At 35.0% G+C, this 19,093-nt stretch overlaps 2 protein-coding genes across 2 annotated transcripts in view; one reads left to right on the forward strand and one right to left on the reverse strand.

The window, feature by feature from the left end:
- Positions 1-19,093, reverse strand: part of LOC138995884 (membrane cofactor protein-like) — a 72,980-nt gene that overhangs the window by 22,188 nt on the left and 31,699 nt on the right. The window lies entirely within an intron of this gene.
- Positions 1-19,093, forward strand: part of LOC138995880 (testis-specific gene 10 protein-like) — a 53,685-nt gene that overhangs the window by 13,301 nt on the left and 21,291 nt on the right. The window contains exons 7-13 of the mRNA XM_070396655.1: positions 1,628-1,743; positions 4,635-4,789; positions 5,388-5,443; positions 6,580-6,748; positions 8,762-8,872; positions 11,008-11,166; positions 16,152-16,361. Coding sequence (XP_070252756.1) covers positions 1,628-1,743; positions 4,635-4,789; positions 5,388-5,443; positions 6,580-6,748; positions 8,762-8,872; positions 11,008-11,166; positions 16,152-16,361 — 976 coding nt within the window. The remainder of the gene's footprint in view (positions 1-1,627; positions 1,744-4,634; positions 4,790-5,387; positions 5,444-6,579; positions 6,749-8,761; positions 8,873-11,007; positions 11,167-16,151; positions 16,362-19,093) is intronic.

The following is a 19,093-nucleotide window of genomic DNA, read 5'->3' on the forward strand; positions in this document are numbered from 1 at the left end:
TTTGCTAAACTCATATTGTTTAAGACTAGAGGCCTGGTGCACAAAATTTGTGCAAGAGTAGGCCTTCCTTCCCCTGGCTGCTGGCACTGGCTTCCCTCAGGCCGCCAGCAGGCACCTGGGACCCGGGCTTCCCTCCCAGCCCGGGCTTCATCTGGAAGGTCATCCGGAAGGATGTCTGGTCTAATTAGCATATTACGCTTTTATTATTATAGTTTTTTTTGTAGATTATACAAAAATTATGTAGATAGATTTTTTTGTAGACTATCGTGTTGTCCGTGAATAAAGAGAATTTTACTTTTTCTTTTCCAATCTAAGTATCCAATCTTGTCTTATTGCAGTGGCTATAATTTCTGGTATAATGTTGAATAGAAAAATGAGAACAGTCATCTTTGTTCAATCTTTCAATATTGTGGTCTTAGCTGTAGGCTCTTTGTAGATGCCTATTGTCAGGTTGAAAATGTTCTCTTCTGTTCCTAATTTGCTGAGATTTCTCATGAAGGGTGGATATTGGATTTTGACAAATGCCTATTCTGAATCTATTGATATGATTTTTTTTACTGTTTATTTTTAGTCAGTTAATATGGTGAATTACATTAATATTCGATTGTAAACCAACTTTGTATATCTAAATTAACTCCCCTTGGTCATTATGCATTATAATTTTTATATATTCTTGAATTATATTTGCTAGAATTGGTTAAAACTTTTTACATGTATGTTTATTTCTCACCAAAGCATTATTGTTTTAGCTTTTGTGTTAGGCCTTTTATATATAGTGTGATCTTGGGGTCAAGATTCACTTTTTTCTCACATGGCAATCTAGTTGTTCCAGTACCAGTTGTTTCCTTTCTCATTGGATTCTTTGACATATTTGTTGAACATTAATTGACCATATATACACACACACATATATATATATATATATATATATATATATATATATATATATATATATATTCTGCTATTTGCATCATGTATATTTTTTTAATTTCAACTACTACATTTCTCATACTTATTTCACACTTATCATATATTTTTTCCTTGATTCTTTTTTCACATTGTTAATATCTTTCTCTTTTAATATGTTTACTAGTCTAATTTAATTTTTAATGTATTTATCCTAATATATCTGCTCTTGTTGCATTCTGTAATCTGTGTGTGTGTTTAAATAGCTGGTCTTTCAAATGTCTTATGATTTGGGCCTATGAACATATTTTTTTCCATGGAGATAAGATATGTCAAGCGGTGCTTTGGGGGTAATCATCGTGTCAGCCACATGAACTTCACAGTGTGGGGGACTGAAGTCACTGTCACTTTCTGCTTGTTGCCCCACTGAGTTAAGCAGCATTAGGAGGCACTTCTTAACAACCTTGGCTGCACATTGGAATCAAATGAGGAGCTTTAAAGAAATAGGGATTCGCCTGGCCAGTGTGGCTCAGTTGGTAAGCATTGTACCATGCACCAAGAGGTCACTGGTTTGATTCCAGGTCAGAGCACATGTGGTTTTATGAAAATGCTAAAAGGAAAATGTTTACTGTTGTTCTTAAAAGTTTTTAGATTTAAATAGCTAAGAGATTGATGAAACATAAAAATTTCAGAATTAGTTTTATTATTAAAATATTTACAGACTTTTATATGAAAATACAGAAAAAGATCTTTCTAATACTCAGCGATATCTTGCAAAGAAAAAATGTGAGCTACAGCCTACTCAGGGGAAAATTATGCGCTTGAATGAAAAAATCGGTGAGTTATTTTTTCCTGATAATACTTTTTCTCTAAGTCTCGTAGAAAAATGTTTTATTCTCTTCAGTTATAACATAGATAAATTTGGAAGTAGGCCCCTTAATTAAAAGTTTATGAGCCAATCATGGAAATATGTTTTTCATTGATAGCAAGCTTTTTACTTAGATTTAGGACCTTAAATACTTAGACATGGCTTCACATTTTTCAATGAGGAGATAACTAAATGAAGCAGCAACAGTTTATAATTTCTGACTTAAAATTCTTAAATATTAAGTGTAGGTAAAAATAAGTCAGGATTCAATATTGAATTTATAGTATGGTTACTTTAAAATATGCATAACACTTGTAAATTTACAAGTTTTTGTATGATACTGTGGCTTGTTCATAGTTGTAATGAAATATAGCACACATGTATATTACTTTTGGTGGAAAATGTACATATATTTGGCTATATCTATGATATTACTTGGATTTATAGAGGAAAATATTTTTATAAAGTCTTATATTTATGTTTCTTACAATGATCTCTGAAAATATGGTTATAATTTAATATTTTTTATAACTGTAAAGTAAAATTTTGATTAGGACTATAAAAGAACCCATTTTAAAACAGAGGGAACGTTTAAGAGGATCCAGGATTGAGTAAGAAGAAGCCAAAGAAGTAGAACCATGAGTGAGTGTTATTTTGGGAACAAGAGAGCAAAGTGTTTTAAAAAGGAGGGTAGTGTCAATTAACAGATGCTTTGGAGAAGGTTGAAAAAATGTTGATTGGATTTGGCACGTTGGAGGTTTTGGTAACACCCACAAAGTTTAGATAGAGTGTTGGATGTGGAAGATGGAATAGGCTGGGGAGTGACTGGGAAGTGAGGAAGTAGAGAAAGGAGAGAGTAGAGTCTCTTATAAAGTTTGGCTACTAAGAGTGGCAGAAAAATGGGGCGTAGCCTGAGTGGTATGTAAGATTGAGGATTTTTTTTTTTAAAGCTAGGAAGTACTAGAGCTGTTTCAGAGCTTTCATTTATGTGTTTATCTTATGCCAGTGGGAATGAACTCAGATATCTAAACACTCAAAACATGTGGTTTGCCTGGAAGATAGTACTGCCCGGAAAAGGGAATTGATATAGTCTCGGGTGCTATATAGATCATCCTCTTGGCATATGATACTGCCTCTCTTAGTGCTGCACTGGATGGCCGTGGACAGGGATTAGCCTAGAGGTCCAATCTAGCAGAGCTTCCCTGGTAGAGCTCTAGACCAGCGGTTCTAAGCTTCAGTGTGTGTCAGAATCCCTGGAGAGCTAGTACAGACCACTGAGCCAGGCTCCTGGAGAAGGACATGGACAAGGCTTTTGTATCTTTACCGTTTTGCTCAAGTGGTTCTCAAGCTGTGTTGTGCATTAGAATCATGTGGGAGGGGTGCTTGTTAAAACATAATTGCTCTATCAAAACAACAATGTGGTATCATCTCACACCTGTCAGAATGGCTATCATCAACAAATCAACAGATGACAAGTGCTGGAGAGGATACGGAGAAAAGGGAACACTTGTGCACTGCTGGTGGGAATGCAGACTGGTGCAGCCACTATGGAGTTTCCTCAAAAAGTTAAAAATGGAACGCCCATTTGACCCAGTGATCCCACTTCTAGGAATATATCCCAAGAAACCAGAAACACCAATCAGAAAGGATATATGCATCCCTATGTTCATAGAAGCACAATTTACCATAGCAAAGATTTGGAAACAGCCTAAGTGCCCATCAGTAGATGAATGGATTAGAAAACTGTGGTACATCTACACAATGGAATACTATGCTGCTGTAAAAAAGAAAAAGTTCTTACCATTTGCAACAGCATGGATGGAACTGGAGAGCATTATGCTAAGTGAAATAAGCCAGTCAATGAAAGAAAAATACCACATGATCTCACTCATTTATGGATAATAAAGACCATTATAAACTGATGAATAAAAATAGATACAGAGGCAGAGCAGCATTGAACAGACTGTCGAACTACAGCGGGAAGGCTGGGGAGGGTTGGGGGGCAGGACGGGGGGGGCGGTAAGAGATCAACCAAAGGACTTGTATGCATGCATATAAGCATAACCAGTGGACACAAGACATTGGGGGTAGGGGAAGCCGGGGGAATGTCAAAGGGGGTGGGGGGGAAGGAGACATATGTAATACTCTTTGTAATACTTTAAGCAATAAAACAAAATTAAAAAAAAACAAACATAATTGCTCTGCCCACTCAGAATTTGTCATTCAATGGGGCTGGGTTCCCAGATGATGCTGATGCTGCTGGTTGAGAAAACACAGCTTGAAAACCACTAAATGATGTACCTATAATTTAAGCCTTCGGCATTGACATTGGCTTGCCAGTGTTTTCACAAATCGAATCTAGGACTTTTTAGAAAAAAATCAGAAAAATTTAGAAAATCAGAATATTAGAAGATATTTGATTCTGAAGATAACCTAATTGAATATTTTATTAGGCTCTAATAGTTACCACCTTATATGCAGCAGTGATTCTAGTGTAGAGGGGGGGGAAAGTTAGGGGGGGAGTGGTGTTTTAGTATTCCACCCAACTTCACCCTATATACTCTCCTCTCCCACCACACATGTAAATCTACTTTAAGAATTTGAAATATAGAGCTTTCCTTTGCTATTCTTATTCAAATGTGTTAATTGTGCTTTTACATTTATGAGTCATTTAGAATTTCCTGATTCATCTTAGTTTTTAATCACTAACAATAAAAGCCATGTTTTTATTTGGAATACAGTACTTATTTTTAGTCATTAAATATAATATAGCAGAACTTACTTTGAAAAATATTTCAATCTGCTTGAACTGGAAAGAATGATCTTGATTTAAAATATGCCTTTATGATTACATATTTAGATAATTTTACAAGGCGAAGTATTGCCCGGCAAGAAGAAATTAGCACTCTTGGTGCAACCTTCAGTGATCTGGCTAAAGAAAAGGAATGCCCACATGCACGGTTGGATAAAAAATCCGAGAATATTGCATCCCGTGGAGAGAGTTTGACACTGAAAGTATGTTCTGAGAGCTGTGGTGTAAAAGAAATGTTTGCACTTGAATCTTAATCAAATAATAGGGTTCTCTCAAGTGTTTTTTTCTAGAGAGCTGAAACAAAATCTGATTTTGAAATATTTCAGGGTAGTCTTTAGAAATATGTGTTATTTCTCCCATCAGTTTGTGATTAACAGTCACTGACAATAACTAATTCAAATATCAAAATGTGAAACATGATAATAAAGCAGTGGGACTGATTTCTTTTTAAAGCACACCAGAACTTATACCTCAGGTAGCCACCGTGGGAGTCAATATGTTTATTCTATTAAAACTGCCTTTGTGGTTGTGTTCAGAACTAGATGCACATTTCACAATGTCCTTAGCCATTGACCACCATATAGAGTTGGTAAAAAAGCTGGATGATCATCTCCATCCCTCAGTTTTTGTTGTTCAAACAACATTAAAGGTGTGCCAAAAAGCAGAGAAATGTTGATACCCCTTTCTAGCTCATAAACTGATTCTGAAGGCAATTCCAGCAGTTTTCTGTAAATGTTTTAAACTGAAATAACAGTTTAAGATAGATAATTTTTTTATTTCATATTTATATTACTTTTCAAGGAAAAGGCCATTTCAGACAGGAAGAATATTATCCCTGAGACAAAACAGGCATCAAGGTAAACCACTTATTCAATAAGAATTTGGATACTTATTAGGAGCAAAGTACTATTTTACTTATTTTTGCTCTAGGCAAAAGGTAATAAAAAACAAGGGGTGTAGTGTTATGTATAGAGTTTGTAAGTTTCTAATGTTGGAAGGAGGCCTAAGTATGTGTAGGGAAGTAAAGGATAAGGTGTTTGCCAAGCAACGGGAAGGAAAGCACATTCGAGGTAGAAAGGATCGCAAAGAACCATAAAGAACCTCAGATAATGTTCAGGAGCCTCTTGAATGACAAATAGGTGAGTGTTGGAACCCAAAGTGTGAGAGGAGATGTGAGGGAGGAAAGGCTAAACACAGAGGCCTGTGTTACAGACAAAGGAGTCTTGACTTTATCCTTTGGGAAATAAGAATTCATGAAAGAATTTTGAGGAGATTTTTGCATTAGAAAGATTACGCAGGCTGAAGAACGATGATAGATTGGGGTTGGGAAGGGGGGAGATGGGTCAGGTGCTTGCAAGGAAGAAAATCTAGGAAAGTGCCAGGTTTGGGGCTGGGAATGAATACTGGACATGTAGAAAGTATGGGAAAAGATGATTTTCCTCTGAATTACAAGACACCTGCAGATATGTCTTGGAAGCAGTTAAATATGAGTCTGGAGTCTAAGGAAGAGGCTGAGGCAGGAGATAATGATTTCAGAGTCATCTGGGTATAGATGGGGTTTGGGAGCCATGGATATGAATAGTATTTGTCTGAATGAAGGTTAGAGTAAGAAGAATCAGAAGGCTAGGAGTTAGGCTCTCAGAACTACTAAGTTTTAAGAGGGCAGAGGAAGAGGAACCTGCAAAGGTGACTAAGCCATGGCAGCTAGAAGTAGGATGAAAGCTTTCTTATATTTGAATGTCACAAGTTTTTAAATACTTAGCTCATCATCGACTGTTATGTATATTTAGCATCCTCTTTTTCATTGTGAAATGTTGGCAAACAGAGAGAAACTCCAATGCACTATCTTTGCAGTATTTATTCCTATAAATTTAAATGTTTAAAACTTGTTCAAATGTTTTCTTGCTAATTGTCCCTCTTCTGTCATGTGAGAATTTGTTGTTCTGTTTTGGTAAAAGGTCTCCTCTTATGTACTATCTGATTCGTGCAATAGGCAGTCTACTGAAGTGCTAATTAGGCGTAAACAAGACATTTCCAGGATGCGCCGCCAGTTGGATGAAACAAACGATGAACTGGCTCAGATTGCCAGGAAAAGAGAGATCTGGGCTCGTAAGAATGACAATCTCCAAGAACAGTTTTCTAAAGCTAAAAAAGAAAACAAGGTATATTTGTTCCTAGTATCTTTTTCTCCAAGAAAATATATATTTCTTCTGAGGCTCGGTTCTCCTTTCATTCTGTAGAAAAGCTCAGGCTTTGAAACCAGCCATTTTTTACCTTTATTACACAATATGCCACATAATTTCTAAATGAGATTCTCAGACATAAAGTGTTAAATATTAAGGAAAAGAGGGAACAGGAGATATAATAGATTTGTATTAAACCTTAGAAGTACTCAACAAATGAAGATTAAAATCTTAAGAAACTTTTGATAAAATCATAGATTTATTTGATAGACTATTATTCTGTCTAAGTATGAGTGCATGAACTATGCCACATTTTTTGGTTCTCTTTAGCACTGTAATTCTTTTCAGGAAAATTTCTTTTATAATTAATTACTTCCTCTCTAAGCCAATGCACTTTATCCACAGTTCTCCTTTCCAGTATCAGTTTTAATTGACCACTAAAAGTGGTCAAATTTTATTTGAAAGCTTTCTTCCCTTCTGAAAATTCTTCAGTCCCAATTATTTCCCCAGTTTGCTATCACTCTCAATATGTTTAGTTTGCATCATAAAAGTCTGTATTTTATATTTTTAAAATATATTTTTATTGATTTCAGAGAGGAAGGGAGAGGGAGAGAGAGAGAGAGATGGAAACATCAATGATGAGAGAGAATCATTGATCGGCTGCCACCCACATGCCCCACACTGGGGATTGAGTCCACAACTGGGGCATGTGCCCTGACCAGGAATCGAACCATGATCTCCTGGCTCATAGGGAGGCAGTAGAGTGGGAAGTTTAAGACTCACATGAGTTTGAATCCCCTTGCCTCATTTAACTTCTCTGAATCTCAGTATATCATATGTAAAAATGGAGAGTAAATGAGAATATGTATAGAAAGCACTTATTAGCGAGTCCAGCATAACCAGTTGATAAATATTTTGTAGGCTCTTGTTAGCTTACTATAGTATTATAATCACTTCCCTGCTTTGTTAACATTTTATAAACATTTTTTTGTAATCAGAACAAAATTAGTATCATAACAAGTTTCATATGTTCAAGAGTACTTTTTTCCTTTGTTTGGGTCATAGGCCCAGGGTAGAAGATGGATCCCTCTGTAGACCACAGATTGAGAACCCATATCACAGATTTGGAAAACAGAAACCTTAAAAAATGTCACCCTCAATACCACGATTTTTAACAAATTGGGTTGCTGTATTTTTAGTATTTTATCCTGATTTTTCTTCACTAATTATAGATGAATATTTTTCTTTGTATTAAAAATTATTCCCAACATTTTTCATAGAGATGTAATGTTCTTTGTAGCTATGCCATTAGGTAGATACTATTATTTACTGCATCATTCACTTAATGTGAAAAAATATTGTTAATATAACAAACAATGCCTAATGAACATTCCTTTCCATTAAATCTTATTAGATTTAATTTCAAACTGAATCAAAACTTAGGAAGTTTTTTTTAATTGGACATTTTCAAATGTAATGAATATGCAATTATCCATCTCCCATCTTCAACAAAAAGCAATATATTTTTCTTGGTTTTTTTTTGTTTTTTTCTTTCTTGTTCTTATTAGTATTTCAAAATGTCTCTCGAGATATCACCAGATAGCAGATCACAGATTTGCTTTTTATAAATTTATGTTTACTCCAATGATACATGGAAATGTCCATTCCTTGTATAACAGAATAGCTTTAAATCCTTGCTAATTTGATAGATAAAATACTATTTCATTGTCTTCATTAGATTACTAGTACATTTTTAAACTTTTTGAAGTATTATCCTCTTGAGCTTCCTTTTTGTGAATTATCTGTTTGGGTTCTTTGCCCATTTACTGTTTGGACACATATTTTCTCACTTTTTATATGAGCTTTATATAGTAGGTACATTAGCTTTAACTTTTCATATTATGATTACTTTAAAATTTATTTATGATGTATTTGATATAGAGCTATTTTTAAAAAGTTTTTTTGTAAAATCCAGCTATCTTTTTTTCATAGGCACTGTCTAAACAATTGAATGATACACATAATGAACTTAATGATATAAAACAGAAGGTCCAAGATACTAATTTGGAGGTTAACAAGCTAAAAAATACATTAAAGTCTGAAGTACGTATATATTTTTTCCTTCTTTGCTAATGATACCCTAAGAGTTTTCACTAAACTTATTGATCAGTTCTACTCATGGGGAGAGCTGAATCAAGCCTTCCTTTAATGCATACCATATTTTAGTGTTGACAATTATGGGTTAACTATACATGTCCAGAAAGAAGCAAAGGCATCTTGAAAGAGGAGAGAAGTGGAGAAGACCAAAAAGCAGTTTCACTTTTTCTATGTTGTTGCCTATCTTGGACCCCAGACTGCTCTGGCTGCTTTGAACAGATACAAAGAAAGGGTAAAATATGGCTTCTTAGTTGCCACAAGGAAGGGGCACTAAATGGTTAAAGGGCAGGAGAGACTTTTTATGGCAATTATTTTTCATCACTTGAACTTTGAACCTGTATCACCTAGTCACAAAACTAAATTTAATATAAAAATGAGTTCCTATCTTTGAGGAATCCTAGTTGTTATTGGGGAGACTGTATATCCATACCTAATTACATAAAGTTATAAGGCCATTTTAAGAAAATGACCTAAATAATAAGTGCAACGGAAACTTAAAGAGAGTAAAGATAGATATGGGTTAAATTTAGTTTATGTGTATTGTACCAGGTACCTCCCAAGTACCTACTCTGTATACAACTGTAATTTTAAGTAAAATGGAAAATACCCATCAGGTCCCTACTGGCACATTTGGAGTATCTGAATCTTGAAAGCCAAAACAGTAGTTTGGCTTGTTAACATATTAACTAACAGTCTTCACGTTAGTCAAGGTACATCAGGTCACAAGGTGGCGATATGAACTGACTTTCAGCCAGACTCATGATTTATTATATTTGTGAGAATTTAAATCTGTTTTGAAAGCCTTACAGAGTAGGATGTTGTTTGGTTATTTTATTTAGACCACTGTTTTTGATCGGGGGAATGCACTGTTTATTAACAGGTAGGAAAGAAGGAGATCCAGTGCCTTTTAGATTAATTACCAAAGTTATAAAATACTTTTTAGAATTGGCCAAACCATACTACTAAAATATGTTTTTAAATATAGCTTCAAAATGATTATTCAACATAGTATATTATTTGTGGAGTCGTTTTCTTCTAGAAATAAAATCCTACTTTAGTCAGGATGACATGTTAGAACTTTTAAGGTTTTAAAAATGTAATTCTATACCCAATATATACCTAAATGTATATTTATTGACATAGGTTTGATATTGTACTTCTGAGCTATTTAAGGCAAGTTATTAGAACAGTGAGTAAAAGTGGATCATAGAACAGTCCATGATGAAGAAAATTAAAGCTGGGGTACTGAATTAAAAGTAGGATTCAGACAGAAAATGTACTAAGTCAAGAGAATTATCAGAAGTTGATGCTTAAGATATGCAAGCGGTCAGAAGCTCGGTAGCCAGTACAACTCATAAAGTTGTCAGGAACAAGGGAACAGATAGATAAAAATGGTCAGGCCAAGACAGAAGCAAATATAAGAACACTAGAGGCCTGGTGCATGAATTTGTGTACAGGTGGAGGCTGGGCCGGCAGGGGGGAGGAAACATGGGAGGTTGGCCCACTGGGCCAGCCAGGGGTGGAGCTGCAGGAGGTCATCCAGCCCCATCCTTGATCGGGGTTGGGGGAGCCAATGGGAGCCCCTGATCAGGCCCGTTGGTCATTCTGGTCATTCCGTCGTTCTGGTCGCTTGGCTTTTATATAGAGAGATATTCATCGAGGTCCTGGGCAGATCCTGACCCCACTCCCTTTTGTTAATTACAGGAGGACCAGTTTTCTAAATTGAGAGGGTAGGTAGGTGGGATTGCTCAAGGTCATGATTCTCATGGCAAGCAAATTCCCAATAACCTGGCAAATAATGTTTAATTATATATTGAACATTTTACATCTTTTAAAAATATTTTTTATTGATTTCAGAGAGGAAAGGAAAGAGAGACAGAAACATCAATGATGAGAGAGAATCGTTGATTGGCTACCTTCTGCACTCCCCCGACTGGGGACCGAGCCTGCAACCCAGGCATGTGCCCTGACTGGAAATCGAACCATTGACCTCCTGGTTCATAGGTTGATGCTCAATCACTGAGCAACCCGGCCGGGCCATTTTATATCTTTTAAAGTAATACCTAAGATTTGCTTTTCAGGAATGTGAGAACTGGCAAAAGATGGGCCAACTCCAAAAAGCCAGTGAAGATGCTGAAAACTTGGAAAATAAGGCTGAGCAAGCAGAGGCAGATAACAATACCTTCAACTTAGAACTTATCGCTAAAAAGGTAGATACCCTCAACAGAGAGGTCGAGCAGGTGAGTTTGGGAAAATGTGCTTGTAGTACATCTTGCATCACATTTAAGAGTTTTGTTTGGCTTTCCATTAATTAAATATATAAGCAAACACTTAACATGACTTCAGTATACTGTGAATGTAGCCTGATAACTGTTCTTGTACCCACTCCGGTTCTCCTGTAATCTAACACCTGCCCTACAACGAGAACAATCTGTAGTATGTATTAAAATTAGTAACTATTTCAAACACACCAAAAAAGTGCAAAAACAGGTAATATAAAACACATGCTTCTGCCCTCCTCCCAAGCTTAAGGATGCTACATTTTTCCTTATTTGCTCCAAGTCTCTCTTTATTTAAAGAAACAAAACGTTACAAGATCCAACTCCTCATCCTTTCCCCTTCTCCTTTCCTCACAGTTAGTGTGTATAAGGTTCCTGTCAGTTGTAGAACTTGTTTGCATATGTTTATACTTTTCTACATATCTATCACCCACAGATAATGAATAATGTATGCTTTAAGTTTTTAAAAAGTAATACTATAGCAATCCATTTGCAACTTGCATTTTTTTGCTCAATATTATAATTTTGAAGTTTATTTTGATACAGTGTACATCTAAACAACTGCATCTATATTCACTGTATAAATATTTCTTTTTAAAATGTATTATATTGAAGGAAATGTCGTCTTCTTTTTTTTAAATAATCAAATGCTGCAGCATACATCCTTTATACTTTCCCCTTGGATATATATTTCTCCAGGTTTATGCCTGTAAGTGGAATAACTGGATGCAAGATATGTTTAATTTTAACTCTTCTCAGTAGTGCCAGATTGCTCTATAAAAGTTTTATTCTTCCACCAGAAATCATGGAGTTATCATTTTCTCAAATAATAATCAATATTTGATGTTACCAGGCTTTTACTTGTGTGTGTGTTTCCTAGATTATAAGTGAAATTGAGGATGTTTTCAGGTTTCTTGGCCATTCCGGATTCCTCTTTTATGAATTTTCTCTCAATTTTCTGGAACAAATTTTCTTAAACTCTCCTATTTTTCTATTGAGTTGTTTATCTTTTCATATTGATTTAAAAGAACTATACATATTCTTTATAACAATCCTTTTAAAGATATTAACAGTTATCTTCTCCTTATCTTCTCCTTTTCACTGTGCTTGCAATATAAATAGAAGTTTTAAATTCTTGTGCTGCTGGAATTAGTCAACTTTTTACCCTATGTCTTCTTTAAGAAATTCTTACTATCCCAAGACCAGAAGGATATTTTCTTACATTATCATATAAAAGTTCTGAAAGTATGTGAAATTTTGCCCTTTACATTTAAATCTTTAATTTACTTGAGATTGATTTTGTATATAGTTTATCTCTATTATGGCTGTAGTCTTCTCCTAATTGCTGAGTATAAACCATGCATCTTTGTGTGTGTGTGTGAGCGCGCACACGTGTGCTTCTTTTTTTAAAAATTTATTTTTATTGTTGACACTATTCCAGATGTCCCCCCCACCCCCACCCCCCGCTTGCCCACCTCCATCCATCCCCTGTCCTCCATTTCCTCTGGCCATCACCACACTGTTGTTTGTCTATGGGTTATGCATGTTTTTTGACAAATCCCTTTACCTTCTTTCATCTAATCCTCCCAGCTCCTTCCTTCTGACAGCTTTAAGTCTGTTCCATGTATCCATGCCTCTGTTTCTATTTTGTTCGTAAGTAGTGAGATCATACATTTGTCTTTCTCTGACTGACTAATATTTCACTTAGCATAACAATCTCCAGGTCCATCCATGCTGTTACAAAAGGTAAGACTTCCTCTTTTATGGCTGCATAGTTTTCCCTGGTGTAAATGTACCAGAGCTTTTTTATCCACTGATTTACTGATGGGCATGTGGGCTGTTTCCAGATCTTGGCTATTGTAGATAATGCTGCTATGAACACTGGGATACATATACTCTTTCATATTGGTGTTTCAGTAGATTATATTCCCAGAAGTGGGATCACTGTGTCAAAAGGCAGTACCATTTTTAAAGTTTGAGGAAACTCCATATTGTTTTCCACAGTGGCTGGACCAGTCTGCATTCCCACCAACAGTGCACTACGGTTCTTTTTTCTCCACATCCTCACCAGCACTTGTCATTTGTTGATTTGTTGATTCTGGCAGGCATGAGGTGACATCTCATTGTGGTTTTAATTTGCATCTCTCTAGTGATTAGTGATGTTGAGCATTTTTTCATGTCTCTTGGCCATCTGTATGTCCTCTTTGGAGAAGTGTCCATTTCGGTCCTTTACCCATTTTTTAAATTGATTGTCTTCCTGGTGTTGAGTTGTGGAAGTTCTTTATGTATTTGGACTTCTACAACTCAACACTAGGAAGTCCTTTATCACATGTCCCATTGGCAAAATGTTTTCCCGTACAGTGGTTCCCCTTTCAATTTGTTGATGGTTGCTTTTGCTGTGCAGAAGCTTTTTAGTTCGATATAGTCCCACTTGTTTATTATTTCCCTTGCTCAGTGAGACATATCAGCAAAAATATTGCTATGAAAGATGTCTGGTATTTTACTGCCAATGTTTTCTTCTAGAATTTATATGGTTTCATAACTAACATTTAAGTCTTATCCATCCTGAGCTTATTCTTTGTGTACGGTGTAAGTTGGTGGTCTAGTTTCATTTTTATGCATGTGCCTAATTTTCCCAACAACAGTTATTGATGAAATTGTCTTTACCCCATTGTATTGCCTCCTTTTTCAAATATTAGTTGACCATAAAGGCATGGGTTGATTTCTGGGCTCTCTGTTCTGTTCCATTTATCTATATGCCTGTTCTGATGCCTGTACTAGGCTGCTTTTTTGAATTCTAGCCCAAATATTTATTAACATTTTAATCATAGTTTCCATATATTTATTCCGCTGTGTTGTGATCTGTCTTTTAGTTTATTCTTCCCTCTTTAGCTCTATTAGTCTGTTCTTAGATATATTCATTACTTTTTCACCTTTATGACTACTTTTTCTTTCTTTCTAGAAGTACTATTTGAGTTCTTCATATCTATCTTCTTTCCAATTTTTCTTTAATGTCTTTTAAACTGTTTTTTTTTAAAGTCTTCACTGAGGATATTTTTCCATTGATTTTTAGAGAGAATGGAAGAGAGAGGAAAAGACAAAGAGAAATATCAATCTGAGAGAAATACATCGATTGGTTGCCTCCTGCCGAGCCTTGATCAGGGCCTGGGCCGGGGAGGAGCCTGCAACCGAGTTATGTGCCCTGGACTGGAATCCAACCCAGGAACCTTCAGTTCTCAGACTGACGCTCTACCCACTGAGCTAGGGCTTTTAAACGTTTAAGCATGTTCATTTGCTTCCTGCTCTGGGTTAGTTTTCTCATTTTGGGCGTGTGAGAATTTTTCTTCCTTGCAAGCACATTTATGAATTACAAAAATAATATTTTGTTTTATTTTAATCTTAGCCTTTAAGAGAAGGTTTTCCTCTTAATCAACTAACTTACTTAGAACTGGAAACACACAGAGTAATCTTTTCAAAACACAAAACTGATTGCATCACCTCCTTCTTTTAAGACCTTTCAGTGGATAAACACCTAATTTTTAGAGTAGCTTTCTGTCTTGTAAGTTTTGTATACCTTTTCAGTTGTATCCCCTATCACTCTTCCCAGGGGTCTCTAAGCTCCAGCCATACTAACCTTGTCTCTGTTCTTGGAGTATGTCATTTCCCCTCTTCTCTACACATCCCTCCAAAGCTTTGCACTTAGCATTCCTGACCTGAAAAGTGGCTCTCCCCCCAGTGCACACGGTATATGGTGTATCTACTCACCTTTCAGATCTCATTCAGCTCAACTGCCATTTACTCAGGAAAACCTTTTCTAACTTCCCCGCCTCTCTCAGTTTAGGTCACTTTCCTTTTTTTATACACGTTTTGCTCTAGAAGTAGTTGTTTAATATGGATTAATATATTCACCTGTGTGATTATTTGATTGATGCATGACTCCTTCATTGTCTGAAGGTTTTATGAGAGCAGAGATCATTTTGCTTACCATTGGATATGCATTTAGGCACATTTACTGGAACAGAGAATATACTCAATAAAGAATGGATGGATAAATGGATGGGTGGGTAAATGGATGAATAGAAAATTATTTTAAGAATGAGTGAGAAATAGAGTGAGTGAGGTAGGAAGGGAAGGGAAAGGTAGGAGTGAATTGTGACCAAATAATTTATTCCAGGAGAAATTTTTTTGAGCATAAAAGGAGTTGTAAAAGCAGGAAAATGTCTTTATTTGCCTCTCAGTTTTGTTATTTGCCTCTCAGTTTTGTCCTTCACATAATAGCAAATACTTCTCTGTAGGTGACAGTGTAGCTTACATAGACTTTTTATTTTCCTCTGAAAAGGAGGTAATTATCTTGAATGTTTGAAAGTGTTTATATAACTTGAATCTCATATTACCATTTTAAAAACATACTCTTTTTTTCATAATATGGATATATTCTTAATTTATATTTGCCCAGAGTCTTTTTTCCTTGGTATTATGAAGTACTAGAGTGGTATCAGTCCTCATTTTATGATATTATAGCCGATATCAACATGTTTTTCAAGAATTAGAAAATGAGTATTGTGCATGAAATAGTGGCAAATGTTTTGTTTGTCACTTTGTTTTTAAAAACAACAATAATATTTATATTATAGAATAATTGAAACTGGCAAATATAGACAGAACTGTAGACCAAACATGTATATATCTCTACCAACTTTGGGACTGAGACTTTTAAATGGGAAAAGTTATTTTCCAAGTATGACCGTTGATCTCTTTACGCACAGATTTTATATAGAGAAATGTGAAACCTCAAATTATGTTTCCCATAGTGTTTGGGACATGTATTACTACCTCTATCATCTAAAATTCCTTATACTGTAAGTGTAGGTTCATTTAAAAATTGCCCCTTTTGTGTTTTGTATCATAGTCTTTTTCCAAGTTAAAAAGTAATGTGATTTTTGTAGCACTTGAATGCAGAAAGGTCTTACAAGTCCCAGATTTGTACCTTACATAAGTCTCTTGTGAAAATGGAAGAGGAGCTTCAGAAGGTCCAGTTAGAAAAGGTGTCTGCCCTGGCAGACTTGTCTTCCACAAGGGAACTTTGTATTAAACTTGACTCAAGCAAAGAAATTCTTAATCGACAGCTGGTTGCCAAAGATCAAGAAATTGAAATGGTATGTAATGCATTACAATTTTTTTCATATTTCTGTTACTATAAAATTATTGCAAGTTTAGAAAGCAAGTTTTTAAAAATAAAATATTACATCAAGCCATGGCTTTCATCTTTAGATTCTATTTTTTAAGTCCAAGAGATTAATTTGACAGCTGTAGTTGAACAATTCAAGTACGAAACAGAAATCCTCCTTTGAGTATTTAATTTTATATTTACTTTTAGCCAGAAGAATTATAAAACACATTTACATACCAATCAGCTAAGAACACATGAGGTTGAGGTTTATCCAGCTAAGTTATAACTTTAATGACATTCTTTTAAGCTAAATTTATTTACTAATTGGGTTCTTTTAAACTGTAATTCAGTTGAGTATATCTACCTGTCCCTGAAATTGTGCTTGCTGCTGTGAATATGCTGTGACTGTAACCTGCAAAAGATACAGGCTCCTGCCCTCATTACTTGTATTGACATGCAAGTAATTTGGGATGAAAGTTATACTAATAAATACTTGAGGTTTCAGACAGGGAGTTCCTATTTAGCCTGTGGCTGTTGGAAGGAGTTCACAAGGAAGTGCTAAGGAATGTAGAAGAGATGAGGCATTTCCTTCAGAGGGAACAACAACATAGGGAATATATGGAGGTAAAAAGGATTCTTCAGTGAATAGTAAGCAATTTTCCATGCCAGTGTCACATACCTGGGAGGAAATGGCTGGAGATGCATCTAAACCAGTGGTTCTCAACCTTCTGGCCCTTTAAATGCAGTTCCTCATGTTGTGACCCAACCATAAAATTATTTTCGTTGCTACTTCATAACTGTAATGTTGCTACTGTTATGAATCCTAATGTAAATATCTGATATGCAGGATGGTCTTAGGCGACCTCTGTGAAAGGGTCTTTCGACCGCCAAAGGGGTCGCGACCCACAGATTGAGAACCGCTGACCTAGAGAGATAAATGGAGACCAGATCCTAAAGGAATAAATGTATACAAGTTGCATAGTGTAATTAAAGCATCAACAAATTTTGGTCACATTTACATTTCTGTTATTATCAAATCCTATTGAAATTTTAGTTTTGTTAGTCTACTGTTCGTTAGGAGGATGCGTTGCATTTGAGAATCATGTAGCTGGTTCCTGTAAGAATGCATTGTTAATATTTTATTAATGAAGCATATGCCAGTATTGTCAAACTCACCTTAAATTATTTATTTCAGCAAGAACATTTTTTAAGCAATAACATTTTAATGATGAAAACGACTTATGAATAGATATTCACTGTAAAAATTCAAATGCTATGTCCTTAATTTTTCTTTAAAAACACTTTTTACCTGGCATTTTCAAATGGGAAAAGTAATGCATTTTATAATAACTGAAACACATATTATTTTTTAGTTTTCATCCTTCATTTTTTAAATAATAGCTATCCTAATGGGTAAGTTGTCAGGCTAATTCTCATTGTATTTTAAAATGCTTCTGGCATACATGTTTTGCCTTGAAAATCTATATATGTTTATCCCCATAATCTGTAATTTTCAGGGCAGAGACCATCATAGTTAACTTTGTATTTCTTTAGCCATACTATGCATATAGGAGCACAAATGCTTTTTACAAAAATTTATTGGGGTGACATTGTTTATTAAAATTTTATAGGTTGTTTTCTGTATTTATACTTTGAGAGATTTTTTTTAATCATAAATTCACACTGGATTTTATAAAAAGCTTTTTATGCATCTCTTGATAAGATCATGCTGTTTTTATCCTTCATTTTATTTATGTGGCATATCACGTTTATTGATTTGTGGATATTGTACCAACCTTGCATTCCTAGGATAACTCCCACTTGATAATGCTTTATGATTTTTTAGTATATTGATGAGTTCAGTTTGCTAATATTTTGGTGAAGATTTTAGCATCTATGTTCATCAGGGATACTGGCCTGTAATTTTCCTTTTATACGGTTTTTGGAATTAAGATCATTCTGGCCTCCTAAAATGAACTTGGGAATCTTCCCTTCTCATGAATTTATGGAATATAGTTTGAAAAGGATAGTGTTATTTTTTATGAGATGTTTGGTAAAATTCAACCGTGAAGGCATCTAGTCCAGAACTTTTGTTTGTTGGGAGTTTTTGATTATTGCTTCAATTTTGCTAGTTGTAGTTTTGGAAGATTGTATGTTTTTAGGAATTTATCCATTTCATCCAGTTTGTCCAACTTGTTGGCATATAGTTGCTCATAATCTTTTCTAACATTCCTTTGTATTTCTTTGGTGTTAATTGTTCTCTTCTTTCATTTCTAATTTTATTTGGATTTTTTTTTTTCTTGTTAAGTCTGGTTATCTTTTCAAAGAACCAGCTCTTGGTTTTATTTATCTCTTGTATTTTTTTCTCTATTTTGTTTCTTTCTGTTCTGAACCTTATATTCCTTTCCTTCTACTCACTGTGTGCTTTGTTCATTATTCTTTTTCAAGTTCCTTTAAGTATAAAGTTAGTTTGCTTATTTGAGCTTTTCTTGTTTCTTGAGACAAGCCTGTAATGCTATGAATTTCTCTCTTTGGACTGCTTTCACTGTGTCCCATAGATTTTAGGTTGTTGTGCTCTCATTTTCATTTATTTCAAGGTATTTTTTTTATTTCTTCCGTGATATCATTGTTAACCAATTGTTTAGTAACATGTTATTTAGCCTCCATGTCTTTGTGTATTTTTCAGTTTTTTTTCTTGTGATCGATTTCTAGTTTCAT

This window comes from Myotis yumanensis, unplaced genomic scaffold, assembly GCF_028538775.1.
Source record: "Myotis yumanensis isolate MYYU_CA2020_CCGP unplaced genomic scaffold, mMyoYum1.0.hap1 SCAF_17, whole genome shotgun sequence".
NCBI classification, from domain to species: Eukaryota; Metazoa; Chordata; class Mammalia; order Chiroptera; family Vespertilionidae; genus Myotis; species Myotis yumanensis.